At 45.8% G+C, this 21,918-nt stretch overlaps 2 protein-coding genes across 4 annotated transcripts; one reads left to right on the top strand and one right to left on the bottom strand.

Moving 5' to 3' along the window:
- Positions 1–68: 68 nt before the first annotated feature.
- POLD4 (DNA polymerase delta 4, accessory subunit) lies at positions 69–17,239 on the top strand. 3 transcript variants are annotated; one of them, XM_028739728.2, is made up of 5 exons: positions 69–200; positions 1,550–1,699; positions 3,783–3,881; positions 4,181–4,292; positions 5,333–5,760. In XM_028739728.2, exons 2-5 carry the CDS (start codon positions 1,603–1,605, stop codon positions 5,355–5,357), a joined length of 333 nt encoding a protein of 110 aa, XP_028595561.2. In that variant the 5' UTR covers positions 69–200; positions 1,550–1,602; the 3' UTR covers positions 5,358–5,760. The 3 variants fall into 3 exon arrangements, with proteins under 3 accessions (XP_028595561.2, XP_077789498.1, XP_028595543.2); XM_077933372.1 differs by lacking the exons at positions 69–200; positions 5,333–5,760 and adding exons at positions 667–820; positions 17,106–17,239; XM_028739710.2 differs by lacking the exon at positions 69–200 and adding an exon at positions 669–820.
- LOC114601898 (MLX-interacting protein-like) lies at positions 6,141–21,459 on the bottom strand. The gene is made up of 17 exons (XM_028739518.2): positions 20,897–21,459; positions 16,315–16,421; positions 15,817–15,899; positions 15,632–15,721; positions 14,987–15,028; positions 14,659–14,812; positions 14,329–14,421; positions 13,081–13,118; positions 12,396–12,840; positions 10,405–10,448; positions 10,153–10,252; positions 9,909–9,985; positions 9,653–9,769; positions 9,377–9,504; positions 9,141–9,264; positions 8,853–8,982; positions 6,141–8,341 (listed from the first exon to the last, which is right to left on the bottom strand). The coding sequence occupies exons 1-17, from the start codon at positions 21,274–21,276 to the stop codon at positions 8,220–8,222; spliced, it is 2,274 nt and encodes a 757-aa protein (XP_028595351.2). The 5' UTR covers positions 21,277–21,459; the 3' UTR covers positions 6,141–8,219.
- Positions 21,460–21,918: the final 459 nt, after the last annotated feature.

The following is a 21,918-nucleotide window of genomic DNA, read 5'->3' as shown; positions in this document are numbered from 1 at the left end:
CGAGTCTGCTTCCATAGAACGAGAGATGAGTGCTTGCTTCAGGGGAAGCTTCTGCCGGCTGCAAGCCTCTCCCACCAGGTGGTGCTGAAGGAGATCGCGGAGGAGCAGGGATCGAGGGAGCTGTAAGGAAGAGGACCACTGCTGCTGGAGAAGACAAAGCTGCTCTCTAGTTCAGTGATTTTGGGAAAAACAGTCTCCAGGTAAAGCATTTATTTTCTGCTCCGGTTCCCCACTCCTTGCCCAAACAGCGGCTAAGCTAGCGCAGCAGGCAAGTTGCTATGGCGGCGTTTCCTCGTTTGGACGCCCCGCTCCTTTCTTGGTCCGTCTCCGGATCAGAGTTTTGGCCCGGACATGTCCCATGCCTTACTATTAATCGGCAGGCGTCTCGTTGCTACCTCTGGCGGTTCTGTGGCTTCTGCTCCTCTGATCGCGGCAAAATCTCTCGAGCAAAAGGAAGAGAGCGCATAGATGCGGGACTGAGGGATGGAGTGCGGGGAGCGCAGGAAACAGCCGGGAGAATAGCGGGGCCCCGAAGAGCAAGAGGCGCCACCTGCGACGCCTTAAGCCGCCGTCCTTCCCCGGGTCGGCCGCCAGGGGCGCTGCCTCCGCTGCCGCCGCCTTGAACGCAAAGCGAAAGCAGCGCTGCCATTGGCCGATCCGTGCAAAAACAACAAGCGGCTGCTCCGGGGAGACCCAGAACGGCTCCGGGGGTGGGGGGAGAATCGGGACCGGTTTGTGCCAGCAGCTCCCACCCCGCAGTCCTCGCATCGCCCCCAAGAGACATTGGGGGGAGCACCGACAGCCCCCGGCGCAGCTGCTGGTAAGGACTCAGCTGCTTCTAGAGATGTCGCGGAGCCTTTTTTCCGGGGTGACAGGAGGAGAGAGATCCTCCCTGCCCTTCCGCGTTTGGGCATTAGGGGAGGGAACTCCAGGGGGCGACTCGGAAAGGCTGGAAGGCGGCTGCTATAGAAGGAACAAGAGGGATCTATCTGTTCAGGGGGGTGAGAGGGAGGGGATCGTTTTGATCCCCAGGTCTCTTGGGTGTGGGGGAGAGTAACCAGTGGTTAGAGCAGGAACCGGGGAGTCTGTTTTCGAGGTCTGGATGAAGAGAGGAACGAGTCGTGCATTGCTTTGAAGGCTTCAGGAGGAAGCAGAGTCCAGGATGGGGACCGCAAGGGATTCTGACGCACTTCTTGACAGAGGAATAGCCTCCCGCTCAGGGAAAGGACTTTGCCCTGCCTTGGAGTCGGGCTGAGAATTTTTCAGTATCGACACACAGTCCTGGAAAATGCAAAGGTGTAGGGTCTCTGACCATGCACAGAATATACTTCCTTCTCCTTTACATAAACTTAGGCTCTTTAATGTGTTTGGAGGCAAAGAACTTCCACATGGGAGAAGGCCACCAGCTAGGAGAGTCCAAACACCTTTTTGCGTAGTTTTTTCTCCCAGAAATAAAGTCGTTTTGACTGGTAGCTGGTATTAGGACAGTAGGTTTGGAGATTGAAGGTCCTAGTCAGCAGCTTGTCTAACAGTCTCTGCTTCTCCTCAGCTCCTTGTTTAGAGCAACCTGTTAATGCTCTGTGAGCCTTGCCACATGGAACCATGGGCAGGAAACGGCTAATCACAGACTCCTTCCAAGTGGTGAAGAAGAGGAAAAGAGACAGTAAGGAAACAAAGAAGGCTCAGAGCCCACTCCATGGTGAGTATTGCTAGGAAGGGATGCGTGAATTTCAGCAGCACCTGGTGCAACACCAAAATTCAGCGCCCCTCACCTCTCTCGCTTCATTTTAAATCATACTTTCAGCGTTCCCTGTGGCACCCCCAAGTCTCCGTGCCCAGTGCAACCGATTTGGTCATGCTCCCGTAAATCCTTTTTCTTCTTTGGCGTAGCCGAGTAAGATTGTCTTCCATGAACACAATCTTAACAGTGAGTCCGTAAGTGACTGTGAGGCCAATTCTGGATCCACACATCCTTCCACAATGGAAACATAGGTTTCTAGGTGGGAGTTGATCATAGTGAGGGTTTGCCAAATGTGTCTTCCTCTTACTGTGTTTCTCCCTTTCATCCTGAATTCAAGCATCTTCAAAGTCCATGACACCTTTGCTAAAGGCTGTTCTCCAATTGGAGCGCTCACAGGCCAGTGTTTCCCAATTGTCAGTTTTTATACTACGTTTTTTAAAAATTGCCTTGAGGGTGTCTTTAAACCTCTTTTTTTGATCACCAGCATTACACTTTCCATTTTAAGTCCGGAATGGAGTAGTTGCTTTGGAAGACGATAATCAGGCGTCCGCACATGACCAGTCCAATGTAGTTGATGCTGAAGAATCATTGCTTCAGCACTGGTGATCTTTGCTTCTTCCAGTACACCGGCATTAGTTCACCTGTCTTCCCAAGTGATGTGTCAAATTTTTGGGAGATAATATTACCATTTGCCGATCGCCATGGGAGTTTTATGGGTTTGTGTTTGGTATGGGTTTTTGGAAGATGCTTGTGCGTGAATTTGTTTCATGTGTGTAGATCAGTGCACGCTGACCAAAGCAGTCTTCGCGGTAAGGCTCTATCTTATCTGCTGCAGCCTTCATCCGCCTTCACAGCCGATGTAACATGCCACTTGTTATCTTCCACCTGTTCTGTTGTTGAGGACTTCTTGGATCATTCTTTGTCTAGCTCCTCCACTTTGACCCTGCCACCTTGGGTGACCCTGTTGGGAGTACGAGACTCCTGACAGCTTCACTCACAAGGGTCATAGGCATGTGCAAGCCCACTCACCACGACAAGGTGATACCTCTGCTACCAATAGGTAGATAATCTGAACAGGGGGGAAGGGTGAAAATGCAGCAGCTTTAGGTGGGGAGTAGATGGAGTGGCCCTTGAGATTTGCAAGACATCAGTTCTTGCAAACTCTTTCCCTGCATGTTCTTGCTTTGGTCGTCTCCTAGGTTGTTTGTTGGAGCTGCACATAACTCAATACCACGGTTATGCAAGCAAGGGTTAATCAGTAATAGACTTGCCACTTGCTTAGCTAGCAAGTTGCTATAGGACAGTGGTGATGAATTATTGCACAGGATTTCTGTGAAAGTGAAGTATTTGAAAAATCATTTAGCAGGAAGTAAAAAGCACACGGGTGGCGCTGTGGGTTAAACCACAGAGCCTAGGACTTGCCGATCAGAAGTTCGGCGGTTTGAATCCCGCGACGGGGTGATCTCCCGTTGCTCGGTCTCTGCTCTTGCCAACCTAGCAGTTCAAAAGCACGACAAACTGCAAGTAGATAAATAGGTACTGCTCCAGCGGAAAGGTAAACGGCGTTTCCGTGCGCTGCTCTGGTTCACCAGAAGCGGCTTAGTCATGCTGGCCACACGCTGGCTCCCTCAGCCAATAAAACGAGATGAGTGCTGCAACCCCAGAGTCGGTCACGACTGGACCTAATGGTCAGGGGTCCCTTTACCTTTACCTTAAAATTATATGAAACATATACCGGTACTCCCAAAAGGTGGGGAACCCTCTACAGAAGAGGAGCATTCTCAATGAGCAATGGATTAATTATGTTAGTGTTGTTTCCTTCAGTCAGCACATGTTGTGTGTGTTCATATTTACATGAGATCGAAGTGTGGGTGAAGAGATGCTAAAAAAACACAGGCAGAGTTATACGGGTTGTAGAGCAAACGAGAGATAACTAATGTAATGGTGTTGGCTAAAGAATTATGTTAACCCTTTCCTCACACTCATTTCATACAAGAGCTCTCCATAATGCGGTGATAATCATCCATTTCTCTCTGATCAGACGCAGTGACAGTGCAGGCAGTCCAAGATGCTGCACATCCAGACCAGCTGGAGACACTAAAGCAATTTGACCTCAGCTGGCAGTACGGCCCCTGTACAGGTAAGAACTTCCAATCATGCTGCTACTACAACTGAGCCAAAGTACACATCACTGCAATGAAAGCATAGGTTTTCCCTGCCTCCCTCCATGCACAATTTTAGATATACCTCCATGGGGCAGGGACCAGTCTCCCTATGCTCTGTTAAAGTGTTACATTATAGTAAGTGGCAGCATACCAGGAAAAGGGGACTCCTAGTTAATTCTCAAATTCATCTAGTGGCAATAGACTTGCAAGGAAGGTGGTTGAAGATCACTGGTGTTGAAGAGGCCACTTTGAGAGACCTTTTTCCCCCTGACAGGAATCACCCGTTTGCAGCGCTGGGAGAGGGCAGAGTTACTGGGTCTCAACCCCCCTGCTATGGTGCGGGAATTGCTAGAGAAGCACAACAAGGACCCTCTCGTTACATACAGGTTAGTATGGAAAAGCTGCTCTGTCCTTCTCAGGCACTGGATGGAAGCATCTGTTCTAGGGTAATGAGATCTGGAAGAGGAAGACTATTGAGGTTGGGCTTGGTGGTGCAAGGCCATGGCAGTGCTAAGCAGGTCACATGATAATTTGGCTAAGCTCTGGGCATCTTTTATTCACAACTGTATGAATGAGGAGTAACTGTATCGCAAGAGGTAATACACAAAATGAACTGGGCAAATGGAAGTATGAGCTCAGCAAAGGTCAAGTAAAATCCATAACTCACCTATTGGGGATTAGAATAGGAAAGAGATCAGAAGCCAAGAACAAGCAGTTCTCCTTTATTTGCAGCTTCCGCCAGGGTGTTTGGTAGACCGTCCTGGCCATTTCATGGTAGGAAGTCCTAGTGGCTGAGATTGTCAGAAGCAGAGGCGCTTACGAAGTTGACATTTGGCAGTCAGCTTGCATGTTGTGTGAGAACCTTGCTGAAGAATGAGATTTTTGCTTCACCTTTGCTGTACTTCCAACCCACAGCATTTACTATGACTCCATTTGAAGCATTGAGCACTGAAGCCTTAGTATGTATTTACAGTTTACTTGCTTTAGGAAGCACAGAGTAGCTTACATGGGGCTTCCTTGTCTCACATCCAGACATGACTTTGGTCCATCATTCTTATGCTCACTAGAGTCTCTGAAAGCAGCTCAGGGCCCAACAAAATTTTTAAAGGGTTAAAAAGGCTTACATGTAAGAAATGTGGACACATTCAGTAGCAGGTATTCCCACTTATCCTTTCCCCCACTTCCTTCCTATGTATTCCTTTTCCTACTCGCCACCTTCTCTCTGGCCAATGACTTCCTAGAATTGAAAGCTGAGAGCTGCGGCCTCCCCACAGATCATTTGCTTATACTGACTGTAAAACAGGCACCATTGCTGCTGTTGTGCTGCCCATGCCTGCTGTTTGGCACAGTAGGTGGAGGAGGCATGTAAGATGCCAAGTCAGGATTCTTCCAGACAGTAACCATGTTCCATATGCTTCCCTTGCAGCCTGTGGCATGGATATTGCCTCTGAGAGGAAAATGTGATGGTATCTCAGCCTGAGAAGTCCCTGAGTTTTGACATTATTGGATAACTTCTTCATTCCTATCATGGAGATTCTGTGCTTGGATGTAACAGCCCTAAAAAGATGCCAAGGTCTACTAGCTGGTCTCCACTTATGGGTTCTGGCCCTAATCAAAGTTTCTTAGGGAGTACTTAGAAGGCTGAGGTCAAATGAAGGTGAGGATTGATTTGGATCAATATGCTGTGCTGGGGAAAAGAATCCCCAAAACTGAGTGACTAGTTCTTGGAAGCCAAGCTTAGTATAGCACTGCATCCTGTTTATTTTACTGTTGTGTGCTCTTTGCAAACTTGCTTGGTTTGTTGAATTGGCTTTCAAGTTAATTGACTGAGAAATAAAACACTTGCACATCTAACAGCTACATGTGTCAATGGGGCCACATCTGAATAGTTTGTGACACATTATTCTCCCCACCCTGCTCAAGGAAGATGTACAGACTCTTCAACTCCATCACCAACAGAGAGATCTATTGCATACCTCCCTGCCTGCTGCCCAGCTGAGTAGCACTATGAATAACTGAATAGTGTGCCCCCCCAACTGAAGTGCTATTTGGCTATTCCTAGGCCTTAGCAGCTGAGCAGTGGGGATGGCTGGGCAGAAGTTGGTTGTGGGATGCTTTTGAAAGATGGAACTGCAAAGCCCAGCAGGTGCTTTTGCAGTTTGGCCAAAGGCTGGCAGCTGCCTACATGTATGAAAAGAGTGGAGTTGCTGAATTGTGAAAAAGGAAAACAACGCTTAAAGATTACTCAAATGTATTTTAGTGACATATGTGGAACATACAGAAATAGTGCTAAAATTACAAAATGATATAGAAACACAAGAAATCTCAAATGGTCCACTGAATATTTTCAAGATAGAATTCATAATTCATGTGTGCTCTCATTCTTTTTTTAATACACGTTAACTAAAGAACTCCAGGACTGGAGGAAGTAAAGTGCTATCAGTAATTACATCTAGGTGAGCAAGCACTGGAAGTCTTTTCTGCAGTAAACCTCCCATGCTGAACAGTGAAAGGGTCAGCTGTATTGTGCATTAGCTTCACATAAATGCAGAGTGGTTACCTTCAGCTAATGCAGACTCTTAAAAAGCACCACCATCATTCATGAGTAAAAGAGGTACAGAAAAGGGACATAGAACATCCCACAGACTGAAAGCACACCTGGGCTTGAAGTAGATTTTGTATACTGAGGTGAGTCTCCCATGGGAATCAATCAGTTGCCCATTCCTTGGTTAAAGTGGCTGATGGAAAACTAGTACTAGTACTATATTCCTATATGATAATAGAATAGCTTTTTTGGTTTTGTTGCTGAAAATTTTGGGCCTGTAGCAGAATGAAGAAATAATAAATCAGTAAAAAGAAAAGAAAACCACACACACCTAGGCCAGATCTCAACAACGAGCTCCACGTTGGGTGAAAGATTCCTGCATTGCAAGGGGTTGGACTAGATGATCCTCGTGGTCCCTTCCAACTCTTTCTCTTGTGTATTTCTGGACACATAAGTATTAGAATATCTTGTATGCAAACAGCTAGAACAATTTCCAATCATCAAAGGCTTTCATCTGGTAATGAAAGATAAAGCTGTAGAGCTTACCCATCAGGAACGAAAAGGATCTATGCACCCCCACAGTTCCTGCTAGTTTCAATGGTTGTACCTGTTAACTGGGGGAGGGTGGGGGGATAGAGGTCTGACATTTGGATTCTCTGTTATCAGGTGCCAAAATGTCCAGAGCTACTTCAGATATTACTCAAAACTCTGGAAATGGTAAAAAAGCCTTTTCCCTAGTTTAGTCAGCTAGGCTCCTGTTCCTGTAGGCATTAGCTTTATTACTAACTTGGGAGTTTTGAATGAGGTATTGCCATGTGCAGAAGGTTATGCAATCATACAGTTACAGTAGTGGAGACAGAACAGGTTGCCTATCAGTGGTTAGGTGGTGTCTTCCCCATCACACAACCTCCGTGTGGTCAGATGTCAGGAGTTGTTGTACATTAGCTGGGAGCCTAGAACAAAGTTTGGCAAACATAGTACAGGATGTGTTGTGCATAAATAAACTCCAGATTCCACGCCAAGCTAATATGTAACTTGAGAAAAGAAACATGAGCATAGGGGATGGAGAATGGATTGTACCATCAAATACTGAGCTGAAGTCAGATTCCACCCCCTGTAAAAATTCAGCAGATCTACAAAAAATACACAGTCCTACAAAAGGTCTCCGAGCTAAAATGAAAGATTGGAGAAATTGATCCTCTACACCCCTGAAAGGGTTCATGGGTATGGTTGCATAGGTAAAATCTGCCACCAACATATACTCCATATTGGGGGGGGGGGGCGGCGAACACTTAGCCACAAACACTCAAATTTAGTGAGGAACAAAGCCATGAATCATACAGAGGAAGTATTTCTCTATGTATTGAGAAGGCCTGCAAGAATCACTTTCACTGCCCTCTGGTGGGAAAACACAGGAAATGGAGGCCACACTAATTATTATGCGGCTAATCTTTCACCCCAGTTCTGAAAGAGGCTAAAGCAATGGCCGGCATCCTACATCTGGCAATTAAATCTGCATTCTAGCCTTATTCCCCACATCCCCCACTCTACTACCTGAAGTTCTGCAAAAAGAGAGAGAGTATTAAGAGGTGTCCAGCACCAAAATGAATACTCAGAGATTCTCTGCTCTGGCAATCTAAACCCCAATACTGTCTAACATAAGCTTCTTTGTTGCATGGCAAATGAATTCCTGAGATAGAGGTCCCTGTTGGTGGCTTTCCTGGTAGTGTGTGAGGATGTCCATATAGCACTGGACCTGGTCTTCATCCTAGCTGTTGCTCTTGTAGTGTGGAGGGCCAGCTACCGCTTGCAGGGCTTGTTCACGCAACTGGGTTGGCCGAGTCAGTATGGATGTGATCTTGCTTAGCTGCAGGAGGGAGCCAGAGATAGCTGTGGGACAAAAAACCAAAACAGTAACAATGAACTCAATGCAGACACTTTCTCCTAATTCCTAGAAAGAAAATCCTTTCAAGTCTTCTGGAAGTATCAGGAATAGAAGACTTGTGAGAACAGCTGGCATCTCCAGCTAGATTTTTTCCTAAACACCACAAAGCCAGGTAACTCCTAAGGTCACATCTGGGCCTTGCTTTAAGGCAGTGCCCAATAATCTTGCTTCAGGGCAAGGAAAGGATCATAGTGATGGGCAATTGTGTCTAGTAACTTAGCAAGGCATGAAAAGGGAATCGGGAATGTGGAGTATAATTGGTAAGCCATGGTTCCACTCTCTTAGTTATGTGTGAAGGTAAGAGTACTTCAAGCAGGAGTAGGATGGGTGAATGATACACAAGCACGTGCTAGATTTCAGAGCAGAAGGTAGGCAAGGATCATTGAAAGCCATGGGGGGGAAAGAGATGGGTCAGTGAAGGGAAAGACATTTCTAGATTTCCCTGTTGATCCATACCAGGGCGCAAGATGGGCAGGGTGCAGTGCTGCTCCAACCAGCTCAACACTGAGTCGCAGAATTCCTTGACGTTGCCTGTGCTCACTGTCCTGGTGTAGCTCTCAAAGAGTGGCTTAATCACCATGCTGAACTGCAGGTTGGAAGAGGTTAAGGAGCCTATGCAGCCAAGTCTCCCTGCTCCCCTTAAGCACCCAGCAGGCCACTGATGCCATGCCAAATACCTCCCCTTGCTTGCTTTCTTGCACTCTAACCTGTCCCATCCCATCCCACATGCTTGGTGGTGGATACAAGCCAGAAGCGCCAGTCCTGCAGGGTGCGCTTGCGCACATACTCTTCATAGAGTTGAGAAGCCTGATCTGACTGTGGTGGCAGCACAGGAGCTCCCGTAGGTGGAAGCTGGCGCTGAAAGTCACTGCAGGGAAGAGAAAAGCCGCAACTTGTTGACAGGAGTTCCCCTCTCACCTTTTAACTTGTATCCCTGATCCAATGAAAATTCAACCCCTTAAGCCAGCCCCCCAACTCACTCAATGGCAGTGCTCAGCTCTTTGATTTCCCCACGTAGTCTTTCAACTGTCTCCTGAGCTTGTCGGCGCTCTTGCTGCAGTCTTTCCACATGTGCCGCACTTTTCTGCAGGAGCATCGCTTTGCTGAACTGGGGAGGTGAGGGGGTGGAGTAAAGGTGTAAAATGGATTGGGAGGGCAAAGACCACAAGAATGGTTCACAAAGCAAATTGGGAGGACTGGACAAACAGCAGAGAATATGTGCCCTTCCACCCTCTGGTACAGTGGGGGATGCTTACCTTAGTGCTGCTTTGATCAGGTCCTGTCAACACCAGAGTGGCAAGAGTGTTGAAGCCGGAGCTGATGACCCTACGACGGGCATAGTCAGCCGAGGTAAGTGTTGATCTGCGACTTCCCTGCAAGAGCCAATCAAGCCATGATTTGAGACACTGCCAGGCGACTACCCCTTTGGCTATCGTCTTTGAGAAAAGATGTCTTCTCCCACAATACTCAAGCCAACAAGATGGGGTACAGTGGTGTGGGTATCCTTATTACCTTGGCAGTACAGCATTTGTCCACTTCCTGGGGTTTGCAGTGTGTGTTGTCCTCAGCTCTCTCCTTGGTTTTGGCACCTGAAATAATCCCAAAAATACTGGGGTAGGTGAGTGTGTATTCAATTTCTTAAGGTGTGTATTCAATTTCTACTTTGGCACGGCATATAGACCAATCCAGTGAAAGCAGATGAGATATTGCTAAGAAGAGAGGCCGAGTGACTTTGCACCCTCCTGAGCCAGCTTACCAGTGTCAGGGGAAGCAGCAGCAGATGCTAGTGGAGGAGACTTCACCGTTGCCGAGAATGAGTTCAGCATATTCACAGGGGGCTTTGGGACGCCACACACCTGTGGGAGAGGAAAAGCAGGGTTGAGAGAGAGAGAGAGCAGCCAAACAGAAAGATAGAAAAATACACCGCCTGTCAACTCCAAGGAGGCAAAAAGCAGAACACAGATAGGAGGCCTCGCAGAAGGAAGGTGGCAGAGGAGAGCATCCTTACCTGCACAGAGTTCATGACTGGAGTGAGGGGCAGTGGGGCAGGACCTAGAGATGAAAGAGATGTTCTTATTTTCCCAGCCTCTATGTATTAACCCCCAATGCATGTACAAAACTTGGCTGGCTGAAGCAGCATCACTCACTCCTTGTAACTACACAGCTTCAGTTTAGCTGCTCACCAGTAGACCAAGTTTTTGAATGTGGCAGAATTTATTTAATGAAAAGGAGTCTGCTGCTTTATGAAATCCCACCCACCACAACTGAAAATACAATTCGGGCTAATGATCTCTACTTAAATGCATGGCACCCTACCCAACAGAGAGGCCAATGAGCATTCTTGCCTCAGGGATCCCTTCCAAAACATACCTAGACCTGGTTTCCCCATAACCATTAGCGTCTCATAAAATTCCTGCATGTACCACCAGCCAATCTGACACCAACTGTTTGGTACCCACTTTGCCATCAGACACACGAGGATAGGAATTCTGGACCTTTATGTGTGAGTTTTAAATGGGGTAGAGAGGAAAGTTTCATAGTTACAGATTCTCTTCATAATGCTTGCACATTAGAAGACTCTACAGTTCTTGACAACTTTCCCCATTCAAAAAAGCTACAAGGCACAAGAGCCTTGTTCTGAATTGGGTCAAGAAAATCTGTGCTCACTTGTAGATTTAAGAGAAATTAAAATATAACTTTAAAAAGCTAGTAAATATGCAGAGTTATATTAATGAGCTGTCATTTCACTTCTACTAATGAGTTGAAGGTTTTCTGTTTAACTATGAAGCATTTGGACGAATGTTGACATTTGTAGTTTTGCTTGATTTACCTGGCTCAAACTGCTGGCTGCATCGAAACAAAAAGCTTAACTACACTCCAGAGAAGCAAGAAGGGGATCAATGCAGGAATTTGGGCATAGAAGAAGAAGAGTTTGGATTTGATATCCCGCCTTTCACTCCCCTTCAGGAGTCTCAAAGCGGCTAACATTCTCCTTTCCCTTCCTCCCCCACAACAAACACTCTGTGAGGTGTGTGGGGCTGAGAGACTTCAAAGAAGTGTGACTGACCCAAGGTCAACCAGCAGCTGCATGTGGAGGAGCGGAGACATGAACCCGGTTCCCCAGATTATGAGACTAATGCTCTTAACCACTACACCACACTGGCTCTCTATAGAGGACTTTTTCTTTCCCTTTCCAAACAGCAGCTCCCAGACATCTTTACACATATGTATTATAGTTGCAAGTAAGATTGCCACCTTAAATCCGTCTCCAATACCTGTGGACTAACCATTTTGCTATTCTACAGACTAGTCAGTACATAGTTTTGACACACAATTTCTGCAAGGCTAAACCCTAAATCCACTGAAGGAGATACAGGCACTGTTAGGTAATGCCTATCAGCTCAAGTCAGATACAGTGGTACCTTGGTTTTTGAACGTCTCCATTGACAAACATTTCAGTTTTTGAACGCTGGAAACCCAAAAATAAATGCTTCAGTTTTCAAACACGCCTCAGAAGTCGAACATGTCACTCGGCTCCTGCACTGAGTTTTCCATACTCAGTTCCATACTGAGTTTTCGGTTTTCGAACGTTTCAGAACTCGAACGGTCTTCTGGAATGGATTACATTCGAAAATCGAGGCACCAATGTATATCATTTTTAAATTCTGCAGTAACACAAAAAAACTATCTCCCTGGACCACATATTTTATTTTTCCAGTACGGAAAAATGCTTTTGCTTCCAGTGATTCCCAAGTATGAAGCTAAACTCCAGCTTCAGATAATTATATCAAAATAAACACTAATAATGCATGCAGTTGTTTAAATTAGGGATTCCAAAAGTTGGTCCTGTTGAGATTTGCTTGAGAAAACAACCACCAAAAAGAAAGGAGAATTCTGCAGTATGACTTAATACTCCAAATGGATCTAGAGAAGCATTGTAGTCTAGGTCAGCAATGCCTCAATTTCCCCTGCAGAGAGCCTGTCCTTGCAGGGACATACCAGTTGCAAGCAGGCAAGGGAGCGGAGCACCGGGAAGGGCTGGCTGCTGGCTAGAGGAGGGTGCTGGAGCAATCCGTTGCAGGTGTCTGCATTTCCCATCCTTGGGTGGAGGAGCAGAGACTGGCACAGCAAAAGTGTCCCGAAATACAGACGGAGAATTTGTTTCTGATCCTGTGTGCGTGATGACAGAGAAGACCAAAGTGGTTTGAGGCTGCATGCGCAAGATGGGAGAGACAGGCGGCGGGCTGATCCTCAGTGGGGAGGTGGGGAAGAATGGCAGGAAGGTCTGCTGTCCATTCAAAGGTACAGGCGGCTCCACATCCAGTGAGATGGGAATGGGATTGAGAGAGTCTCCAGGTGGTGGGAGATCCTTGGTCCCAGGGGCAATGAGAGGTGTATCTGGGTTGCACTGGTTCAAAGCACTAGCATCTGTTACTGCAGAAGCCTAAGAGGGGGGAGAAGAGAGTGCAAATCAAACACAACTCCTGAGTCCAGGCTGGAGATGTCTGCACTGAAAATCATACAAGTGGGAGAACTCCCACTGCTCAGTTTTTTTGCAATGCTGAGAAAAGGCTATTGCCTTTCCAAAATCAAAATCAAGCACAGACCAGTATCTGCAATAAGCATCAGGGGCTGCAGAAGCCCAAGGAGTTTGTAAGCTATCAGATAAATTTATTATCCTTACCTGGATCGTGGGCTGAGAACGACAGGAAGTGATGAATTCTGTGAAAAGAAAGCAAAGATTTAAAAGGCTGGGAGGAGATAAAAAGCAACTGGTAGAAGATAACTGGCTGGTGTGTCTGAATCAATTAAGCAAGGAATCATCAGGATTTCACCATACAGGTAGTATGCTGGCTGTTTGGTCATAATAATAAACATTCATTCATTCACATCCACCATACAAGCAGACATCAGTTAGTGGTTTCGAAGAAAGATGAGACCTAAAATCCAGGATATGTCAACTGGTAGAGAAACTCAAGTCAAGAACAGGAGCAATCTGCAGGTGGGGACTGCTGATTTCAGAGTTATGTGACGGAGTGGCAGGAATGAGACTGAAATAGGCTCTATATGTAGATGCTATACTTGCAAGTAGAAATTTTGAGATGACAAACTCGTAAGTTTAAGATTTTTCAAATTAAGAATTCATACAAGATTAATTTGCCTACTTTATTCTTCCTGTGAAAAGGGGATATACAGTGGCTCTGAAGAATTTGTCCTGGCTGATTCAGAAAATGGGAGAGGGGACAAACAATATCTAAAGCACAGTATGCATGTGATTATATGGAGAATGAGTCTTCTATTAGAGCATTGGATGCCCAAAAGAGGATTTTTATGTGCATGCTGACTGATTTAAATAATGTCTAGTCTTACCAGGACGTATCATGTTTGCTCAGCAACATTCTGCTCTGGCCTTGAGTGAACTAGAATTTCATCAATGTCAGGTTGGAAATAGTCTCCTCTCACCAGTGATAGCTTTCAGCCCACTTTGGTGACCCAGACTCAGATGTTATTTACTCTTGAGGTCACAAGTTAATCTTTCAAAACTGGTGATTAACTTGTGGGCTTAAAATAATAATAATACATGTTTCTATTTGATTTTTGGGCCTTGATGACACGCTTTTCATATTTTGTTCTGTTTTCTCCCTAACAGTGAGTTTAGTAAATATGCAAGCTGCAATTCTGAGGAATCCAAGGGCTCTTTTACAGATAAGCATTGAAGGGAATTGCTGCTGATCAGGAGATCCTAGCAGCATGTACCCAGTAGCATCTATAAACAAACACATTTCTTTTAAGTGTGTACAGTATGGATAAATAATTTAAACACAGTCTGAAGTGGTCTTAAGAAGCCATATAAAGTGCTTCAGAGGATGTCTTTCAGCTTTGAGATGCACCACCTTACCACTAAGTACAGCCATAAAACCTCTGCTGTTACCTTGAATGGGGTCCAAGTCCATAAACTCCTCCCCAAAGATGGGGTGCAGTTGGGTCAGGGTGGGCTGGATCATATCCGCATTTCCCTGGTGAGCTGAAGACACAAAATGAGAAATAATATCACTCGCTCACTACTTTGTTCCATAGCAATTGTTCTCTGGTGCACAAGCAAGGGACTGGCTCTCACATGGAGATACTTCAAAAGCTCTCTCCACCCTTTAGAGGCATCTGTACCAGCCTCTGGGGACAGTGGAGAAAACTTAAAGGGTTTCTTGGTAGAAAGGGACAGATCCAGAGATAGATGGAATGAGCACAAAGCAAGGCCTCTCACCAAGGCCACGGAGGTTGGGGCCACCATAAGGGTTGCGGCTAGAAATGAAGGTGTCCAGAAGTGCATCCAGGTCATGCAAGGGGTCAAGGTCCATGGGGCATGCATCTGTTCCATCCGTTTTCAGCTCTGCCCTTGGAACATCATCAGCTACTTCCTGTCCAGAATGGAAGAGAAAGAGCTGTGAACTCCAACTTTAGGCAAACTCAAATGAGGGGCTGGAATGCTGAATGGCTGCAGACAACCCCCAAGCTTTTTTAATTCCACCCTCTGCCATGGGGAAAGGGGAATCTGGAGGGTGCAGTATAGGAACAAGGCATTAAAATAGCACCTGAGCAGAACCATAGACGGGTTTATCCATCTTCTTTGAAGCCTATAACAAAATGCACAGAATGTTTAGGATTAGGCCACTGAAAGTACTACAATTACAATACTTAGCTAGAGGAAAACCATAGGTAGCTAAATAAAATCCTATCTGGCTTATTGCTGCCCTGGACACATTTGGGAGGAAGGGCTAGGTATAATGTACTATTATTATTACTACTACGGCTACAACAACAATGAACACATGAGGCCTCAGCCAAGCCATTGCAGACCACAATAATCACACAGGGATAGCTGGGTGACCAGTGTGTGTCTTTGTGGAAATGAGAGAGGGCAAGAGAATGAGAGCCTTTGGCAGCTGCGGAAATGAGTCTATAGGCCAAGGCACCCATCGGAGTAAGATGGAAACATAGCCTTGCCAGTCTAGTACCAGATCACCTCATAACCACCAGATGCAGTCTATGGTAGCCTGGCAAGAAGCATCTAGAAAATCCACCTTCTTACAATGGAGTTCCAAGGTGCTTCTGGATTGGCTACCTGATTTCCTTGGTTGACACTAAAAAGGACTGTATGAGCTTGGGTGGAACATGTCATCTAGGGGTGAAGGGGAGCTATATGAAGTACAACACATCTTGCTGGAGAAGACACTTACCTGGGTATAGGAAAACAACCTCCATTTGTGATATTCCCTGATGACCACCCCAACTTGGCGTTTCCAGTACTTTCCTTCCATGATGACAGCCTGCCAAACAAAGGTGCAGCCAGGGGTCACATACAGAAATGCATAGTCTGTCTTCTTTGTACTAAGTAAGAAAGGCCCAAATAACCTTTGCTCACCTCGGGCTTGCGGTGCACATCTACATCACTGCACTCTAGTGGGGTCACAAAACTGCACACTGGGTTCTGCCGCTTCTCCACATCTGCATCCAGAATGAAATAGCAGAAAAGGGGCTGTAATCTGCAGTATAGCTTCAAGCAGGACCAAACAGAGAAAATACTTGCTGGCTGGCAGTCACTCCCATTTCAGCATCCACTAAATAGGGCAGTAGAGCTGATTTAATTGCTTAAATCCATAAGCAATTAATATGTGACTTTTGCTAGCATAAAGCTTTGCAAACTTGCAATACATAATTCTGTGTGAAACTATCTCCTTCGTTGAGGAAGTCATGGAAAACATGTGCAGGGATGGAGGAAGAACCCATTTTTTGTGGATTTATACACAGAATTTGGTGGTTCCCACCTAATCTGCCCATATCGGATCACCTTTTATATGGTTGGGGTGTTTTGTTTTGTTTTGGTTGTTGTTTTTTAAATACCTTCTTCCAGGCTACTTACACTGCAGATACCAGGCCCTCCAGATGGCATTATTGAGTCGAATCTTGTCACGCTGTAGCAGTTTCAGCCCTTTGAAGGTTTTCCATTTGGGAGAGACAAGTTTCTCACTACAAATGAGAAAGCCAAAAAAACCACCTCTTGTAATACCAAGTATATCTGGCTTTCAAGGGGAAACAGGGCCAGGCAACAACCCAAAGAAGAAGGCGGCAGCTCAAAACACACTGAACAGGAACATCTCTTTAATAAGCTTGACTATTCTATAGCCACAGTTTATTACTAATCTGTGCCAATAAAACTAAATTCTGCACTCAAAACTATAAACTGTAAACTACTCAGATGTCTACAAATGTTCACCTTTTGCACAGATTGACCCAATATGCCTGCTTTATTCTAAACCTCTCACTGGATGTTGATTCCTCCTCAACTTTTTAGAGCAAACTGTGGGAGAAGGAGAAAAATGAACAGGTTAGAAGTAGCATATGCTGATAAGTGTAGAACATAATTATAGACCATATATTGGGATAAGAAGCTGTGTTGATTTCAGAAGCTCTGCCCACAGAACTACATGGCCTTCTATGTATACTGCCTTCCTGTTTTTCTGATGAAGCTCCTCAACAAAGGACAAAATCTTGCTTTTAAAAAGTATGCTATAGATACCAGCCTTGGGGTGGAATTCCATGTGGCAATTATGACAGAAGAAAAAATAGCCCTGGCTTTAGGTGGCAGATCTGGAAATACCCCCCACTCCCAGCCTTACTATAAGGGGTCTTCCCCATTCATTATTGTTGCAGAACCCCATCTACGAAGAGTCAGTGAGTGCTGGACAACTATTTCTTGGACAGAACCTATGGTAATTCAATTATTCTGAAGAAATGCAGCATAATTTAAAACACATCCAGTTAAATGATTTGTGTTTTGCTATTAATAACCAATTTGTTAGTATCTCTCTACAACAGAGAAATAATAGTATTGACTTGAGTAATCCAAATGATTAAAAACATCTTGGAAGGTTAATTCAGTGGTTTATTTCCTCCACTGTTAAAGTAAAACTGTGCCTCATCTGTATGTTCTTACGAAGGAGAAGAAATTATAATGAGCCAGCATCTCCTTAGGAATACAGGCAGACACTGGCAGCTTGCATTCCATTCACGCACTCTGTTTAATCAGTAGCAACACACTCATATTCTGCCCTTCAGAAGTTCACGGGAAGGTGCACAAACATCCCACATGAAAATCCTCACACTAAGCATATTGGACCACATTCTCAGGCCACCCTATTGCACTCTGCCCCATTACATTTCAAACCTGGCAGCTGTTTCACTGAACAGTTGTGTAAAAGAAAACAAGATACTGTTCAGAACCCATGCCCCTTTGCTGTTCTGCCACAACAGCTTCTTATTCAAAATTGCACCTGCTTGAGACAGAATGAATAATGAATAATCCCAGGCAGATAGATCAGTCACAGTTCTAATGCATAGCTGTGCAAAGATTCAATATATGATTCTCTGTTAAAGGTAAAGGTACCCCTGCCCGTACGGGCCAGTCGTGACCGACTCTAGGGTTGCGCGCTCATCTCGCTCAAGAGGCCGGGAGCCGGCGTTGTCCGAAGAGACTTCCGGGTCACGTGGCCAGCGTGACGAAGCTGCAACTGGTGAGCCAGCACCAGTGCCACACACGGAAACGCCGTTTACCTTCCCGCTATAAAGCAGTACCTATTTATCTACTTGCACTTAGGGGTGCTTTCGAACTGCTAGGTGTGCAGGAGCTGGGACTGAACAACGGGAGCTCACCCCGCCGCGGGGATTCGAACCGCCGACCTTACGATCAGCAAGTCCTAGGCAATGAGGTTCCACCCACAGCGCCACCCGCGTGAGCAAAATATAATGTCTATTTCACTGGCTGGAGGCAGAGGCTTGCTTTGGCACTGAAACCAGTGGGCTCAGGTATATGGTAAACTGAGCTTTTGACAATGTTAATGTCAAAAAGGACTCTTGTTGAGGGGATTTCTTCAGGCATTCAAACTCCTCATACTACCTTTGTCCTTTTGCTAAGTCCAAGATGACATCTCATAATGTTGTGGGAGATTAACTAAAAAATACCTAAAGGAGTCAACGTTTGAAATGTCATAATGCTGGAAGTCAAATAACAGACCCAAAAATCCCAGTTCTGAGGATCTATTCCAGTTCACTAGGTTGCTGAAAATTCCGGAACACTTTTTTTCTTGATTTAAAGCTGCTTCATAGATATATATTTACAAGGAGATGATCTCAATGTAGGAAAAATGCATTCAGTGTTACATAAAAATGGCAGAAGCAGTTAATTTTGCAGCAAATATATTGGTTGGGAAACTAGTCTGCAACATACAGCTGTAGCATCCGCTGAATGTGCAACTCAGGTAAGAATATAACTTTTATATGAAAGGACTACATCTATTTAATTCAAAACTCTATATGCTAACATCAGGGCCAGACATTCCTGGGAACGGGATACTGGTTAAAACAAATGCTGTCTGTTCCAGTGTGGTACTTTTTATTTTAATTATTTTTAGAACTAGGAGAAATCCCAAAGGTCAAGATCAGTGCAGGATAGGCTGTTTGGCACCAAGAACCAGAAAAGAGAGTTGTTGTTTTACCATCTCATGACCAAAATGGTCTATGCAATCATGTCAAATGTTACTTTAAAAAAGAAACACTAGAATTTCTAAACTTTTAAGAGGCACACAGCCAGCAATCAAGTGTTCTGGGTGCCATATGCAGCGAGCAGACTGCAAGTTTTTGATCCCTAATCTAGTCCAAGTTATGCCCTGAAGCACAGTAATGTAAAACATTCCAGAGAGTTGCCCACCCAGCCTTTCTTTGAAAGTTTCCAAGGAAGCAAATTTCATTACCTCCCTAAGCAGCTTGTTTCATTGCTCAAGTTTCTCTCCTACTTTACAGAAATGTGGGGGGGGGGGGGGACGACAGCCAACCAATTCAAAAAATTCAGGGCATGTATTAATTTTCAACATACTACAGCACAGGTAACAATAATTAAAACTAGACTGTGCAAAACAAGCCGATTAGTTCCTTAACATAAATCATTAAAATTCTGCACAAGAGTTCACATTAAAATTCTATTAGGAAGCTAAAGGGAGCACAGGAAGAAATACATGTCCTGTGAAAACTTCCTGTTTATATAACTTGCCAAGTTTTTATGCTTTAGCAACACTACTATCAGAAAGGGGACAAAACAGACCATTACCACAGTGCATATACTTTATGATATTTAATCCCACATAACCCAGACAGCTTTTTGACATTATGTCTCTAGCATCTGGCAGGGACAACTTGGGTCAGGGTCCATTTCTCACTTTAATACTCATGCTAACTATCTATCTGCTACACTCTGTCAAATAGAAATTTCTATTATTTAAGACTTTCTCTCCTTTCCACACATTAAAGGAGTCTGACCTGAGAGCTGATTAAAGGACTTGACTGCTTAATGAAAAAGTCAACTGGGGTATGAGATACACTGAAAATGGGGTAGATAAAAACCAAAGTAATATGTATGTGTCAGAAGCACTGTCTAAGCAGCAAGATGTGCTTTTCTGACATGATTTTCTGGGAAGACTAAAGTTAGTGTCAATTCCCCTCCTCTATGCTGTGCTTATACGAACATATTCCCATATGCCACTAGAGACGCTATTGGGTACCTTGCAAATACAGTAAAATAAGTAGCAGTGCAATCCTCTGCACCTTTACTCAGGAGTAACTCCTACGGAGTTCAATGAGACTTATTCATTGATTCTAATCCCTTGTGTGTAGAACTGCAACCAGAGTGAGTGAGGAAAGAAAGAAAGAAAGAAAGAAAGAAAGAAAGAAAGAAAGAATACTGTGCCAGAAAGCAAGTGGTAGTAGAATGCTGGAGAACCAGGCCCAACTCTATGTCATATCTAGGCCCCCTGCTTTCTTTTTAACTACAAAACCGGATTTGTTGGTTTCAACAGATGTATGCGTTTCTGACTCTAAAATGTCAGTTTCATTCCTTGACTACTCTGTTCTCACACGTGATGCCTGAGAACCTCCCTACCATAAGTGAAAGTTCTTAAAGTGGAAGGAAAGGTTGCAGGGGAGCACTTCTTAACTGGCAGCTACAAATCTAGATTTATACACTCATTTAGATTTTAACTTGGCATGGCAGGCACGACAAAGGCAAGCTGCGCCTTTGAAATGCCTTCTTGGGTGAAAATGACCTTTATGTCTGTAGTTACAAGGAATCCGAGGCTTTTACTTAACGATGCCAAGTTAACTGCAGATGGATGGATTCTCTTATGAGTATCGTTTATCTGCATGCATACTAGTATATCTTGCGTATGAATGGCAGGCTAATTGGTCGTGCTGCAGTTCCCACAGCAGGCACTCTGTAATCCCAAGGCATAGTCTGGTTCCCGAGAGGCAAGGGCCGGAGGCAAGAAAGGAAGCCACCGCGCGGGCCCTTCTCTATCCCTTCTTACTGTGTCTCTCCACATTTTCCCCCAGACACACACTTCCCGCTGTGCCCCGTTCGCTCGGGGGCTGCCCTGCCCTGCCCGCCCCGCCCTTACCTGTAGGCCAGCGTCATGCACTCGAAGAGCTTCGTGAGCGAAGGGTCGATGCTGAGGGCTCCGCTGCTTCGAGGCCCGTAGCGGTAGCACAGGCACGCGGCCTCGTCCACCGTGTCGAAGTCGTAAGCGGCGGCGGCGGCGGCGGTCAGCTGGGCCCCGTCACCAGCCTTCCCGCCCGCGGCCTTCCGCGCGGAGCCGGCCCTTCTCGCTCGCTCCGCCGCGCTCGGCGGGGCGCCTTGGCCTGGCTGGCTCAGAGCCGCCTCGGGGTCCGGGTCGGCGTGGGGCTCCGACACCATGAAGTGGCCGCTGTGGATGATCTGCGGACGCGACATCCTCCCAGGCGGAGGTCTCGCTGCCTCCCTCGCCGTCTCCCGGGGCATCTTTAGCACGCGAGAGGCAACGCCGCCGCCGCCGCCATGGCAACGAGGGGCCGCCGCCGGCGCAAACCCCAGCCGGGAAAGAGTCGCGACAGGTGCCAAAATGCCGCCGTCGCAGCGGAGGAACAAAAGAGAACGCGGATTCTACCTCTTCCCAGCAGCTGCCCTGCCGTAGGCTCCCATAGCAACAAGGAAAGAGCGTTTGGCGCATGTGTCCTAGTCCCCGCCTCCTTGCCGTGGCCGCAGGGCATGATGGTTATGGTAGTTTTGTTTCAACATCCACCTAGCGGCGAGAACGAGAGTTACTCGCTAGGTAGCATAGACTTCACTGTGTAGAGTGACATACAGGGATCTACTTCCGGTATTTTAGACTTGCTTTAACATTTAACAGTGCAACTCTTCTGCCTACAAGTCAGTAAACGCAGGGCTTCTGTGCGCAACTTTTCTGGAGTGCAGCTGATAGGGGCACAATCCAATTAACATGCCACTGATACTGAAACCCGAGACATGTTTTATCTGGTGGACTTTGGCCTGGAAATTTAAGGCAGCCTAAGCCCTGCTTCCACCCTTCATTCAGTGACTCTACATTGCAAGGCTGCTGAAAGCCGTGCTCCTCTGCGATATTGGACTGTACTAGCAGGGGCA

Source organism: Podarcis muralis, chromosome 1 (assembly GCF_964188315.1).
Source record: "Podarcis muralis chromosome 1, rPodMur119.hap1.1, whole genome shotgun sequence".
NCBI lineage: Eukaryota > Metazoa > Chordata > Lepidosauria > Squamata > Lacertidae > Podarcis > Podarcis muralis.
The sequence above is the reverse complement of the archived record's forward strand: the minus strand, read 5'-3'. Positions and strand labels throughout refer to the sequence as shown.